Source organism: Ptychodera flava, chromosome 7, assembly GCF_041260155.1.
Source record: "Ptychodera flava strain L36383 chromosome 7, AS_Pfla_20210202, whole genome shotgun sequence".
Taxonomy (NCBI): Eukaryota; Metazoa; Hemichordata; class Enteropneusta; family Ptychoderidae; genus Ptychodera; species Ptychodera flava.
The window spans coordinates 18,135,384-18,149,749 of record NC_091934.1 but is presented as its reverse complement, the minus strand read 5'-3'; the positions used below and the strand labels follow the sequence as shown (position 1 = coordinate 18,149,749).

The 14,366-nt window shown below is 39.0% G+C and overlaps 2 protein-coding genes across 2 annotated transcripts; one reads left to right on the top strand and one right to left on the bottom strand.

Moving 5' to 3' along the window:
- The first annotated feature begins 174 nt into the window (after positions 1–174).
- On the top strand, positions 175–5,833 carry LOC139136927 (MICOS complex subunit Mic10-like). The gene is made up of 4 exons (XM_070704789.1): positions 175–282; positions 2,196–2,243; positions 3,404–3,513; positions 5,147–5,833. The coding sequence occupies exons 1-4, from the start codon at positions 201–203 to the stop codon at positions 5,165–5,167; spliced, it is 261 nt and encodes an 86-aa protein (XP_070560890.1). The 5' UTR covers positions 175–200; the 3' UTR covers positions 5,168–5,833.
- Positions 5,834–7,209: 1,376 nt separating this feature from the next.
- On the bottom strand, positions 7,210–13,296 carry LOC139136140 (aqualysin-1-like). The gene is made up of 9 exons (XM_070703903.1): positions 13,229–13,296; positions 12,362–12,516; positions 11,575–11,721; positions 11,181–11,310; positions 10,394–10,512; positions 10,066–10,240; positions 9,439–9,626; positions 8,695–8,881; positions 7,210–7,982 (listed from the first exon to the last, which is right to left on the bottom strand). The coding sequence occupies exons 2-9, from the start codon at positions 12,482–12,484 to the stop codon at positions 7,825–7,827; spliced, it is 1,227 nt and encodes a 408-aa protein (XP_070560004.1). The 5' UTR covers positions 12,485–12,516; positions 13,229–13,296; the 3' UTR covers positions 7,210–7,824.
- Between the last annotated feature and the right edge of the window lie 1,070 nt (positions 13,297–14,366).

Below are 14,366 nucleotides of genomic sequence, written 5' to 3'. Positions count from 1 at the left end.
CAGGGGCAACCTCGGGTCACTCCGATCAAAAATGCCGATGATTTACAAAATATATGCTTAAATATGTCGTTTCAGTATTTTACAGTTTCGGAACATTGTCTACCTCCGTTTCATAAGTTTTTTTCTTTCAAAGGACCTTTGTTGACCTTTGTCCGTCTGCTGCATTGGAACATGCGCAGTTTGAGTGACAATATTTCAACATGGCGGAGAAAGAAATTCGAAGCGAGGAACAGCTCGGGGTAAAATGGGACCAATGCATATATGATACGCTAGTGAAGACAGGTTTGTTATAAATATGATGTATATAAACGTAGTACTGTCTGCTTGTTGGATCAGAAGCATTACTGCGCAGTGCTGTACCCTTGAATTACGTAGATCAATGGTTCTGGTACCTCCATGATACTGTGCAGACGAAGATGTTGTATGAGGTTGTAGCTGCAAAGCAGTTTCATGTACTCGGATTCGTAGCCTACAACTTTTCCGGCGATTTGGGATGGTGGGGAAATATGTAGGGCGTTGTCCCATCTTTCCCTACCACCCAAACTGGCGAGGAAAGATGTCGGCCAGGGAACTGTAGCTAGGATTGGAGGTAGCTGACCCTACTGCGGTACCCGGGCTGCGGTATCACGTCATCAGGTCATCATAATACTAGCTTTTCTGTATTTACTGTATATCATGCCCTTTCATACATAGATTTCATCCAATGATGGCAATCACATGCCCTACTCAAAGAGCAATGTCGCGGCACACTTAACTCATTCACAGCGCCCTCTAAAAATGCAGTACAGTATAATGACTGTAGCATGTGACAGTCTATGTCAACCCTAGCTGCAGTACAGTAGCTTGAAGTTTTGCCTGGGTATTAGGGTCAGACAGCAACACTCTGGTTTTGCTGTCCGACCCAAATACCCAGGCAAAACCTTGAGCTACAGTACTGCAGCAATGTCAACCCCCACCCACCCCCACCTTGTCAATAGTGGGGGATTTGGAAAATAGTCTTATGAACTTTTGTAAATGCCCTACCCCCTTGGGCAAGACAGTTGGGAAAATCCCCACATTTCCCCCAACCCGATGGGTGGGGCATTCATAAATTCTGCGCGTGTCCATGAAAGTGAGTAGTGGGATCAATATGAGGCAATTGCTGCACCCCCTCAGGCATAGTTCCATGGCAAACACAGTCTAATCCCCCACATTTGTACCATATTGCCTGAGATGGGGGTCCCTCATGGATTACGACACATTGACTGCTGCATAATTCCATCCCAGTGCTGTAAGTACAGTTTGAATACAACAGCTTACCAGCACGACTTGTCCACAACCTTAAACCACAGTTACTATTGCCTAGGCTTCTAATCACTTCGACCCCCAACTGTTTTGACTGGGGACACCCCTGGTCACCTTGATTGGTGGAATGTAATCACTTCAACCCCTGCATACCTTTCCTGGCATTATTGAGGAGACAAACTAGCATCATTATCTTGTAATTTAAAAGCATCCAATTTGTTTAATTTTCATAGTGCTATGCAGGGTCATAGTAGAAGCTTGTACCACCACCATTTGGGTTAGGCCCATGGCCATGGAAACACATATTCATGTACATGTAGGTGCAGTGTACAGATCCAATCGTTACTCCATACGCATAGACCGGGGTGCATGCATTTTGTATATCAAAACAGCTGAATGTTGGTTTGAAGAAAGAAAATTTCTTTATAGAAACAACATTTCTCCCAGTCAAGTTGCGTTATATTTTAAGTGTTGTCATACAACAAGAAAAGTATGATGAGGTCAAAGTGACCAGGGTATTGGGATTGAGGTGACTACAACCAATAACTAGAGGGTGTGAATTACTTAGCTTGAAACAGTCAGGGGTCAAAGTAAACGAAAGACTCCATCAAGACAAGAGTAAAGAAGTGGTCTGATGTGTAATAATTTCCTCTAAAATGCCCAAATCCACTGTCTCTCCACCAAACCAAATACTAGTGCTAGATGGGTGATATAATCTTGGCAACATTCAAATGGAATATCATCTGAACTACACCTGTTATTGCATTACTCTTGTACAGTTAGAAGTTTATGCCAAAGCATGTCAAAGTTACAAAGCTACATCCTGTTGATTTATAACTGTAGAGATATAACAAAAACTCTTGTAATAGCCATGGCTTATGATCTCTTTCTCTTGCCTTCCTTCTAAATAGGTACTGGACTTGGTCTTGGTGTTGTGTTTTCAGTTTTTCTTTTCAAGAGTAAGTATCCAAGTGTGAACATAAACAGTGTTTTTTGCTAAGGTCGGGGAACATTGGTAAATGATTTGGGAAAACTTTTTTGCTATCCCTTATCTTATGGATATAATGGAGAACTCAATCAAATCAGTTCCAGCGTTCATTTTCATTGAAGGCAAGTAAGTCACAGGTCCAAGAAACAAACAAACGAAACAACAACAACAAACACACTGACAAAATCAATAGTCCAATCTCAAACCATTAGTTAAGTGGTTGTAAAATGACCGGGGAACACTAGTAAAATAAACCTGCTTCCTGACCCTACACTGATAAGAATGGTACAACAGAGGTGATGACAAGAGTAAATAGGCACAAGGTTCTCATAATGACAAGCCAGCAGGTGTTACTAAGGTACAGTCGGTGAATTGCAGTTGATCATATTTGCTTCTCAGGCTACAAATGTGTTACTTGTAATATGTCCTACAGAGGTAGGGTGTGTAAGTAAGTAGGACTGTTCTCCAGTCTTGCTTTTAGTCTTCCAAAAGAAATTTGCATTTTGTTCTAATATTGATGAGAATCTCATGAAAATGAAAGTGAAAAGAAAAAGTTAAGAGTTTGGGGTTTGGATCTGGCAGATTACGAGAAACATTATTTTTGTGCTCATAATCCGACACATATAAGTGTTTCTTAAGGTAGTATGCACCTCAACAGTGAAAGACAAACATTTGCTCAAACTTTCCCGAATAAAACTTTCAACCATTCTCTTACCAAATCAATAATGAAAATTGGGGGTCGCCGTGCAAATTTTAGAACCTGCGAAACAAACTACCAAGTATTTTGTGGTATTTGAAATTCAAAATTGCTGTCATTCAGGGGGGAAACAAATTTGGATTTTTGGAAGTTAAGACCATGAAGGTTTTCTTACACCAAGAGCTTTAAAATGAGCCCCCACAAGTGGTAGATCAGAAAAGAACTGTAAAAATTTGAGAGTCGGAATATATGTCCCCGAGGTGCGTTCTACCTAAACTGCTTTGCTCTCTCATACCCTATCAAAGGTATAAAAACAATGTGAAGTAAAGGCCTGTCAGACAACAGTGTTTGTAAGAACTCAAAATAGGAATATTCCATGGACAAGAGCCAGATTTTGTATGCTATAGTGAAATTGATGTTATTTTGTTTTATAGGGAGGACATGGCCAGTGGCCTTTGGTACTGGAGTTGGAGTTGGTATAGGTTATGCAAATTGTCAACATGAATTCAAGGATCCTTTTTCACTTCGAGGGAAACTAGTCAAGGTGAGAAAATTCAGATCTTTTAAGACAAACCAAGTGACTGTGTAGAAGTTTCTTAATTTTCTCTTTAGCTGCAGACAACAACACCAGGTTGTCCAAATTCACACTTCAAAATCTACAGTAACATGTACCGTATTCTTTTCTATCAAATGACATCATGTGCGTATTTCGAATTTCTGGCTGACAAGCAATTTGCGCATTCTGCGTGCAGTATACAGTGCTGCAGTGCAGACGACAATGCTATGCCATGCTTGACACATGTTGCGTATTAAGGCTATAAAAATTGATCAAATAGGGAAGTTTTGATTGACACTTTCAGGATACCAAAGGAAGTTGTACAAAAGAGTGAAAAATCGAGAAAGTTGAGTAGGCTTCGAGGTGAAAAAAGGCTTGTCAATCTGTAATCATCTGGTACCATGTTGTTTTGGCCGTCACTTGGTAACAACAATGTTGTTGATCACATGTCCAGGTCACATGATTGAAATGGCAGGGATATAGATCAGGCACCACATAGCGATCTGCTCATAAGTCACTTTTGCTGTTCATATTCTTTACTATTTCTGGGAAATGATTTTAATACTTTAAAGATGTACCTCTCAGAGACTATCATCAAACCACACTCATTGTTACTATAAAGAAGTAATGAAGAAAGGTTTTCAACTCTAATTTGAAAATTTAGAGTTGATATTTTGGCAGTAAAATCAGTCAGTGTTAGCTCAAGTGCCTGACTTTTTAGCAGATCAGATTCCCAATATGTTGGTGTTGAAATCAGAGACTCATTTTGAAAGAAAAAATAGAAGCAGAAGTTGAGTTTCACAGCATCATGAACCGCTAGGTCATTGACATTTTTTGTGACTGATTTTACAACTTCCCTGTAATGCGATTGAACATCGGACAGTGAACACTTTTGAAAAGATCAAACTGTGAGATTGAATGATAAAATGGTAAAAGCACAGTTTTTTCTCCAGGATTCCCTCATAAGGGGGGAATGTCCCCCTTGATTTTAAAAATTGGTGGGGGGGTGGATTTGGTTCTGATTGACGAGACTGTAATAAATTATGCAAATTCAAGGTATTTGAATTAAAGTTTATCAAGGTATGAGCACATAAAGGTTAAAGTGTGGGTCAGACATTAAATTACAGACTGTCTCCTGTTTCTTGTTCTTATCCGTGTAGCACATGATTAATGAATATATTTGAAGCTTTACACTACATGTAATCACTCACACTTGATTCATATAAGTTTACAGAGTTTTGTGATCTGGAGGCAAATGTATGATATTAAATCATAGGCACTAATCATGGTGCAGAATGCCACTATCAATTCTCTATGTATATCAAAATCTCAAGCTCTCATTTCAGTGGTGACATCACATGCATTTGTGTTGATATCAAGTGGGATTCTGAGTTGATAGAGGGCATTCAGACAATCACACACTATGGAAAAAAGAAGCAACCAAGAAAATGATTAAGTGACATTTCACATACAGGATACAGGCGCAAAATCTCAAGTAACACAACAAATAAATGTATGAATTGCACATAGGTCTTGGAATACATCCTTTAGTCTTGTCACAGTTCCATCTTTCTCTCAATTGTTCATCTACTTACTTGTTTATTTATTATTATTATTTCAGGTGATGCCCAAAGAAGAGTAGAATACTAGTGATTTTGAAGACTTTCATGCAGACAGAACAAGGAATGAAACCCCTGTGGCCCTGTTTGCAAAACTTAAGATTTTGAATTTTTCTGTGAAGTGGTATTGGTGTGTGTGATGAGCAAGGCAGGGCAGCTTCAGCCAGATTTCTTTCAGCAAATGGCAATGATGATGAAGAGATATCACACTACTATCAAAAACAACCCAAATCCCTTGTATCAGTAACAGTATGTTGTGAGACAAGCAGGCGAAGAATCACTTTGCCATAACTGTTGTCCTGTATACGACAGTCACAATTCCTCTACAGTATTTTAACCCATCAATACAGCGACAAATCTTCTTTGTGACATCCCAGCATTTGTAATTTGTGAGTCTCCAGAAATTGTCATCAACATTTACATTTAATTTGCCATGGTTGAGAAACTCTTCACTGTGTGGCATCATCATTGAACTTCCTGTATGCTTCACCAAATGAAAAGCTGTCGTGAACAATCCTCCCTAGTTTATAATCTCAATATATTGTTTTGACTGCATAAATTTTATAGACATGTAGTGATGTACTGTAAATTTCATGCTGAGGGCATTTTCTGACTGGCCGTGATTTTTATGTCAAGATTGTCATACAATGGCATTAAAATAAACTACTACCTTTCTGAGATTAAAAACAGCCTCGCTTTGACTACATTTGTCTACAGTTTTGCTGTTTTTGTTTCCATATTACCACAAGTATAGTACAGACCACGACATACAAACATTGATAATGTGTTTCCAAAAGGTGCCATGTACAGTAAGACTGTCATATCTCATTGGTGGTGTACAGTTCAACATATCAGCTCCAGTATCCTGAGTACATGGATTTGGACATAGCCCAAATATTTTGCTATGAAAAATTCTAAGTACAAAATCTGTATGTGCTATTGCTACTCTCAAGGGAGAGTGCAATTTGAATTCCATATTCGTTCTCAGCACTTTCCTGTGAATTGTCTATGATATGACTTGTAGCTGAGGGACAACTTTTAAGAGTGCAAAGTAAACGACTCTGTGCAAGGATGAATTTCAAACTTGCATTCTGTGCCAAGGTGTGTGTGTGAAAGCATCTTACAAGAAACTTCTGTCGAATAAATAAAAGAAAAACGGCACGGCAAAAAACCCCAGAAACTCATCTGTATTGTAAGTTTAGTGTAACTGTGGACAGGATCTTTGGTTGGTTCGGTGGATTGGTGTTAGAAGGATGGGTGTTTTGTTTGCTAGCGTAGCAATACCCATCCTAGATGAACTGTGAGGAAAGCGTAATACTGCTATTATCTGTAGGAAGTCCCCTATAGCAAATTACCGGTAGTTCAGTCTGCATATTCTCATTAAACAATTTCTTTGTCAAGAAGGCACTCACAAGTAATATGAGGGCATCATTTGGCTATAGGCTTTGTTTGCATTTGTGCATGCGTGTGTTTGCGTGAGTGTGTGTGTGTGTGTGAGAGAGAGAGAGAGAGAGAGAGAGAGAGAGAGAGAGAGAGAGAGAGAGGCAGAGAGAGAGGGAGAGTGTCCAAGCCCAACCTGTGCATATGGTAAAAGAATCATAGTAGCTGCAGTGACATTGAACGGCTTTGTCAGAATTCAAGCTGTGGTCTTTTTGCATCGAGTCACACAGTCATCTGGTGTCATTTGATGAAATCCCTGAAGGCTCGTATCCCTTCGTTGAAATTTACTTAACTATCTTCAATTCATATCACTTGGTTAAAATTGACTTCAGTAGACTTAAACATCAGTTTAGTCATTAGCAGTAACGTTTGATGTATTTTACATCTTTGCTTAGATTCTTGTCAGTAATTTTAGTTTGGACTGAATCAGGCAAGTTCTTTGGTCGACATAAACATTTCACATTTTTACACAATGCGTCGTGTGTGCTTTGTAATTCAACACACTTAAACTGTTCACCCCAATTTCCTGTAAACGAGTCAACAATTTCCATTGATAACAAAGAGTTTCGGCCAAACTATGGTGGTGGAAGGGTTAATGATATGAAGAAAATGACTCGTATAATAGAACCAAAATGATGAAAATTTTATCAAAACTTGGAGGGATTTTCCCGTTATGAATCTACACAATTCATTCTTTACACCAGTGAACGTCCAACTCTTTTTACCTAGCTGGATATAATTTCTTCTCTAGCGCTCCCATTCCCCATAAAGTGTTGTTTCAGGGCGACACCTTTTTCTGGCGAGTAAAAATAGTGATCTGAATATGCGGATTAAAAATAGGTGACAATGAAGGTGAGTCGCCACCTTAATATAAGACTGATGTCAGAAATTTTATGATTTATTTCATTTCAAAAATTCAGAAATTCGTCAGTGGAGAAGATGGCTTACACAACGATGTGATACATCTAAAAACGTTTAAAGAATCTAAGTTTGTAAAACATCACGAAACCAACATGGCGAATGAGAATCTGGTAACGAAATGGCAGACTTTTCATCACTTGTAAAACTCTTCCTTTTTTCAGTTTTGGATTAACATGTGCTCTGGTTGTGGTACTTTAGAACTGCGGTGTTTAACGTTGCGCGTGGTTCATTTAAAGCACCACTAGAACTCGTTCAAAGTTTTCCAGGTTACCATAGCAATTTTCCAAGGGCTCTACCAGAAAGAGGTAATAATTCTGTTCTAGAGTCCGGGGCCGACGTAGGCCAGTTTATTTGGCGTTACCGGCCCCGGCCCAGTTAGCAAGGCGATAGTCCCAGACGTTGCACCAGCCAATAGTCTAGTCTTGACGTCGCTCGGAGACTGAGAAGGGTCGTCGGCTATTATCACAGCAGCGATACCTAGTGAGAAAATAATGTTATTGTCAGGGACCCTCAGACAGGATAATAGTATCAAATTGAATCTAAAGCGAGATATAAGACTTCGAAATTTAAAGTTCTTTGTTTTAGAGCGACAGGTTTCACTGATATTTTATTTCGGTGGTATCTGTCGGGGAAAGCAGTTTACCGAATTGACAAACCATTCCCACATAAATATGTGTAAAGTAGAGATAGAAGCATACTTCGGATTTCGAAAGTGACTTGCCACAATGATTACATCTCGAGCAAACACTATAAAAAGGTGTGTTTTTGCGTAATACCTTTAGAAAACACACCCTGTATGATTTATGCATGCATTTGTCCAGATTCATTTATCGCTGTGGAGAAAACGTGGTAAAATTGCCAAAAAGACACGTTCTTTTGGAAAATTCTGTTACAAATTCAGCAAGGGCAGATTGGTTTATCTTCATAATTTCCGTGATCATATAAAATGACAAATGCACATCATAACATTATGCTCTTGGACATATCGTCGGACGGTCCGGGGATTCGAGCAACATAACTCTGTGAACCAATTCCAATCCCGAGAAAACCGAAAATTTGAGGTTTTAGACACTTACTAAACCTCTCTCGCATTTTCACACTGGACAAATAGGCCAGATATGACTATGTGACTGAGCATCGTATTTTCATGGAGTTTTCTAAGGGGACACATCACCACCAAACGACATACCTGCCACTATGGCTGCAGAGACAGAAGTGCCTGACCTCGGCCCGTGAGCTGTTGTAGAAGTGATATCGGCTGTTTCAACATCGAAGCCCGGCGCAAATAGATCGACACACGGACCCATACTGCCATAAATATACAAATCACCTGGCGCAGCCGGCAAGGCCGATGATACCTGGCTTACTCTGATAACCTGAAAGAATTCAAATATGTCTTAATTCTGGCGACAAGGAACTACAAGTTTTACAAGCGATAAAAGTTAACATCTTTAAAATTATCCTGTATTGAATCTCTTTCTCGAAATTTTCCTTCTTTCGGTGAATTCGCCATAGTGAAAATTAGATAATTCCTCACAAAGTGTTGACATTCAGTAATTCGGAGCGATTGATATGAAATATCCATCCACTGTGACAAACGATTATTACGTCCTTGGTCAGACCTCAGACATGGACTCTTCTTCTTTAATTGCAGTTCTTGAGTTTTTTCGGTCATTTTAGACAGCAAAAACTCTGTCATCATCTGGAGGCCATCTTTAGCTTATTTTAGACAAGTCTGGCTCTCTTAGAAACGGTGTTGCGGTCAAGAGTTGCAAGACTGTGTTCCATCAAACACACAGCCGTGTAATAACTGGTGTAGTTCGACAAAGTGAAGGAAACTGCTTTCCAAAACCATTTGAATATTATCTTCAAGAGATTGTGATATGACTGACATTAAACTTGGAAAATTTGCTTGATTTAAGATTTCACGTACGTGCTGTGCTTGGCCGAGTAGACTGTCACAGCCATCCTGATAGCCAGCGGCAGCAACCAATGTAAAACCCAGATTGTGCATGATTTGGGTTGCTGCGGTCAATGTGACTGATTCATGAGCCCCGTCTGTTCCAAATGCCAGTAGGACGACGGCTGGAAGAGCGCCGTGATGGACAACCATGTCAAGACCTAGAAGGATGGGAAAATGAATGGATGGATGGACGGATGAATAAATGAATGAATGAATATATGAATGAATGAATGAATGAATGAATGAGTGAGTGAGTGAATGAATAAATGAATGAATGAATGTGGTTTGTTCACGGGAAATCCTGGATTGCTGTTTAGTCAATAAAGCACGCACGTTATAGTAGAACATATGTTATCTTTGCAAGATAACTTACATCGTAGGTAATACATATCATCTTACTGAACTACTTTATCAAACGCTACTACCAGAAGAAGTGTTTTTCATCAAGCTAGCGATCACCAACGTCTGGCTGAGCAAACTTCTCCTGATGACTAAAATCTGCGTGAGGTTATTCCTGAACTTAACTCATTGTTGTCATCTTGTGGAGAGCATTAGAAAAATCACTGAAGACTCTGGAGAAAATATTTACAAACAAACCATGAATAGCTTCACTGAGAAGGTGGTCTCCGGAGTGGCACCTCCCGACTAGCACACGAACGTCGTACAGGGAAACATTCTTAGCAACGCCGTAGGTGTTTCCTCCGACAAGCGCCGCCATACCGGTACCGTGCCAACCGCATAAATCTTCCTGCGGAGTCTCTGCTGACTGGCCCTTTAAGTGAAGAATATTGATAAATTTGCAAGAATGTCACTCAAGTTAAATTTCTAACAAAAGTCAGTGGTGCTGGCGATGATTAAATTTATCAAGGTAAGTTCCCATTCATGACGCTTGTCCAGTTTACCGACTCGAAATAACGTAGCTTACCTGCAAGAAATCACATTTTTCACTTTCATCTGGGACAAACTCAAGCCTTCCACTAAATTCCTCATGATCTTCCATGATACCTGTGTCGACAACGTAAACACCAACTCCTCGTGCATCGCCTTAGAAAATAAAGCGAATAAAAAATTCCTTTTTTGTGGTGAAAATACTGAGTGTGAAAAGTGACCCCGATATGCATTGTGCTTGAGCAAAATGCGAGTTATAGTTTTAACGTTTTCATATTCGACATTCTACAAAAGGGAAAAGAGTAAGCTTATAGTCAATGGAAAATGGTTGTTATAACGGCAGAACGCGCCTCGGGGACAGATATTCAGACTCTCAAATTTCTACAATTATTCTTTTCTGAGCTACGTGACCACTTGTGGGGTTCATTTTAAAGCTCTTGGAGAAAGAAAAAAAATACCGTCTCAGTCTTTTGAAAATTCCAACTTTAATTTCTTCCCATAGAGTTAACACTGGGATGGCAGCCATTTTGAATTTCAAATGTTGCAAAATATTTGGGAATTTGTTTCTTTAGGTCTAAACTTTGAACGATGACCCCCGATTTTTATGAGTTATTTGGTAAGAGAATGGTTGAAAAGTTTCATTGAAGAAAGTTTGGGCAAAAGTTTGTCTTTCACTATCGAGGCGCATACTACATTAAAAACGAAATTAATAATTTTATCTTCTCCGACTTTATCTGCAAATCATTGTTTACAAAATTCGCGATCACTGCATTATGTGATGTTTACGCTTTAGAAATATCATAAATAAAAAAGCTTTAATTCACCGATTGGATTGTAGGAGGCACCATCTAAGGTTGAGCTCCGTTGATCTATCCGGTCGAGATGGCGAGGTGTTGAATATTCAACAACTGAGATATCTTGTTCGACATACTCGACTTCCGCGTACTGTCGGACCTACAGGGAAGAAACAGTTGAGAACAAAACGGAACAGATTGGTAATCTACCATAAAACCCTGTCAAGGACAGGCCCAGCCATGTAAACGAGGGAATTGACAAAAGGAAAAGCTAGACCTCTGTGAAGACTGCAAGATGCATGAAACTTAAGTAACACATTGTATTATTACAATGTAATTGAACTAATTCGTATTATTGTTTATAATGATATCTGCTTTTGTCATTTACCACGAGGACTATTGACGGGCGTTACTCGCTACATACCATGTCTAAAGTTTGATCATCCATTTTGGCGCTGAATCCCAGGAAGAGGTTTTCGAAAAGTCTCTCAATTGTGACTTCACTGTTTTCTTCAGCGGCTTGTTTTACCGTCCGAGCGGCTACTTTAAGAAGTGTATTGGATGTGTATTCCTGGAAGAAATGAGATATAATGTAATATAATGTGATGTGATAGTAAGTGATGAGGTAGGGATCTGGTATTTCATTCAATGACATGGTATTGTGTAACACGGCATTATATGATATGGTATATGCATGGCATGAGAGGTATGACCATATGGTATGATGGGTATATATGATACCACATGAAAGGACTAAACAAGATTCGATAAGATGCGAAACAATACAGTATGATATGGTTTAATATGATATGACTGTCATTTGATAAATAATTCGAAACTGCTCAGGAAAAATATACTGAGCCATACTTATTCTTTCCCCTCGCATCGGCTTAGGCCTACATACATCCCTGAGCTCAAGAAGAGTGACACTTTAAAAAAGTATCTTGTGTAATCGTAAATTATGCTCTGAAGCAGTAATTTTTCAAACTTAAGGAATCGAATGCTAAAAATTCGTGTCTGTATTCCATATATATGTCAATAAATGTGAATTAAAAATGTTGCACCGTTACTGTATATTTATGTCCTAAATCTAGTTTTTTTCTTTTTACGGACACAGAACTACGTTGTTCTCTCTCGATTCTTGATTTCCAATCAGCTGAGAGAGCTTCAAACTAGACGTATAAGGTAGCGCTCTCTACACATACACATACCTGTTTCAAGATGACCATGTATGAGTCTAAGGCTTCACTGCTTACGTAGAGAGTTGCTTGCTGCCCGTCAGTTATGCCGATTAGCATTCCGATGACAAACAGGAAAGGTTGCCAACCATGCATGATTGTGGACGGTTTGTTTGTCAACCAAACACCTACAAGTTCAGGGGCAAAATAATGCATCTTGGAATTTCTTAGCAAGAAAATGTGACACATGTACAAAGATCTCCCCAATAATATAGGGTATCGAATGCAAAGCAACTGCTAGTATAATGAGCATAAACCCTCCCAAAAAACGGAGGGTCTATGAATGACGATATTGAAGTTTTGAAATATACTTCAAACAGATATTTTCACTACCATGCCAAGTGCAACCGCGGGAAAATGTTCCCAATATAATACACTTCGAAAGTTACAGAGCGGATAAAAAAAACTTGCAGGGGCTCATACTGATTTTGTTGTATTTTGAAAATCGAAAAAAATGACGGCAGTTCAGCGAGGAATAATTCTTAAGTTCTGCCTTGTCAATAATGTTTGACGAGTAGACATATTGTAGAACATCACATTATCTACCAAGAACGTTATAAGGGACTTGCTTTTTGCCAGTGAACTTAGTCAGTCTCAAAATAACATCAACACGGTAACTCCTTAGTAGAATTTGTACCCTGAACTTATGCACGATCTCTATCTTTCTTTCGTCGAGTATAACACTTTTCTATCGCCTTTGAAATTGGAGACTTCGCAATTACAGAGGCGTCAAACCGTTTCGTTGATAGTCTCACCTTGAGTGTAGAAGATTGCGACAAGTCTTACTTTTTAGGTACAGATTAGTGAAACTTTGAGTCGCAGAAAAATACATTCACCTACCTTCGAGCAATCGCTTCTCAGGAAAATGCTCGCAATGACTGCATAAAAGCCAAGTTATATATGGAACAAAAATACGCACTGACAAGATCCGTGTAAGTTTTTAATATATTCGATAATAATAATGGCTGGATTTTAAAAAACACCATACGGCCCATCGCTTTGCAATTGTAAAACTTCCAACTCCATAAGGTCTTGCCTATCTGACGAGAAAACAATGAGAATATCAATGTCATAAATTCCCGATGCACTATCATCGAAGATACAGACCACGGACAGACAGAAGTTTTGAACCAAAGTTCGACGAGTCAGGAGCTATTTATGAATGCCACAGGTGATAGTTTACTACAATGGGCATGTTAGAATTCTCTCTGACGGCGTAACAAAAATTTGACTGATTATTATTTTGTTAGTTTCAAAATGTCAAACAAATCCGAGTGATTCATAGGAACTTCCTGTCATGAATGAAATGGTTTTGCGATTTCAGCTAACTTCAGTTGAAGGGTAGGAAATCTACAGTACTGGACGGAAAATATTAACTTAATATGTGTAGAATTTAGCAGTCCCTTGCATTTAAAAATATATATAATATTCCAAGTTTGCTTCAGTGGTCATGACAACCCGTGAGTCGCTTAGCTCATAATTAATCAATACTAATGAAATGAATGAATAGGAGAACACAAAATATAGAAAGAGGCATTTGGCGAAATTCGACTTGGGGGGGGGGGGGGGGGGGGGTTTAGGCCGTGTATGAAGCTTCTGTGAAATCAATGTTCCGCGTATTACATTGAAATCAAGACGTATAGTTTGGCAAAGTTGAACATGAATATCAAACGAATCATCAAATTTAGTAAACTCTTGGAAAAAAAATGAAATCATTCACTTTTCTATGATTAATGGCAGGCAGTATGCCAATAGACCTTTATCCGGTTATCCCACAATGCATTGCAGTGAATGTATCAAACATCGTAGATAAGCTCAAAACAGCGAAAACATGCTGATTGTGTTGTACAACGGATTGTTATAGAAGAATGACACAAATTTGCAATGCCAAATAATGCCCCATGTATAATCTAACCATCAGCAATGAAAATATAGGTCAGGATGTACCCTGCCATAGAGTTCTATGATTAACGTACCC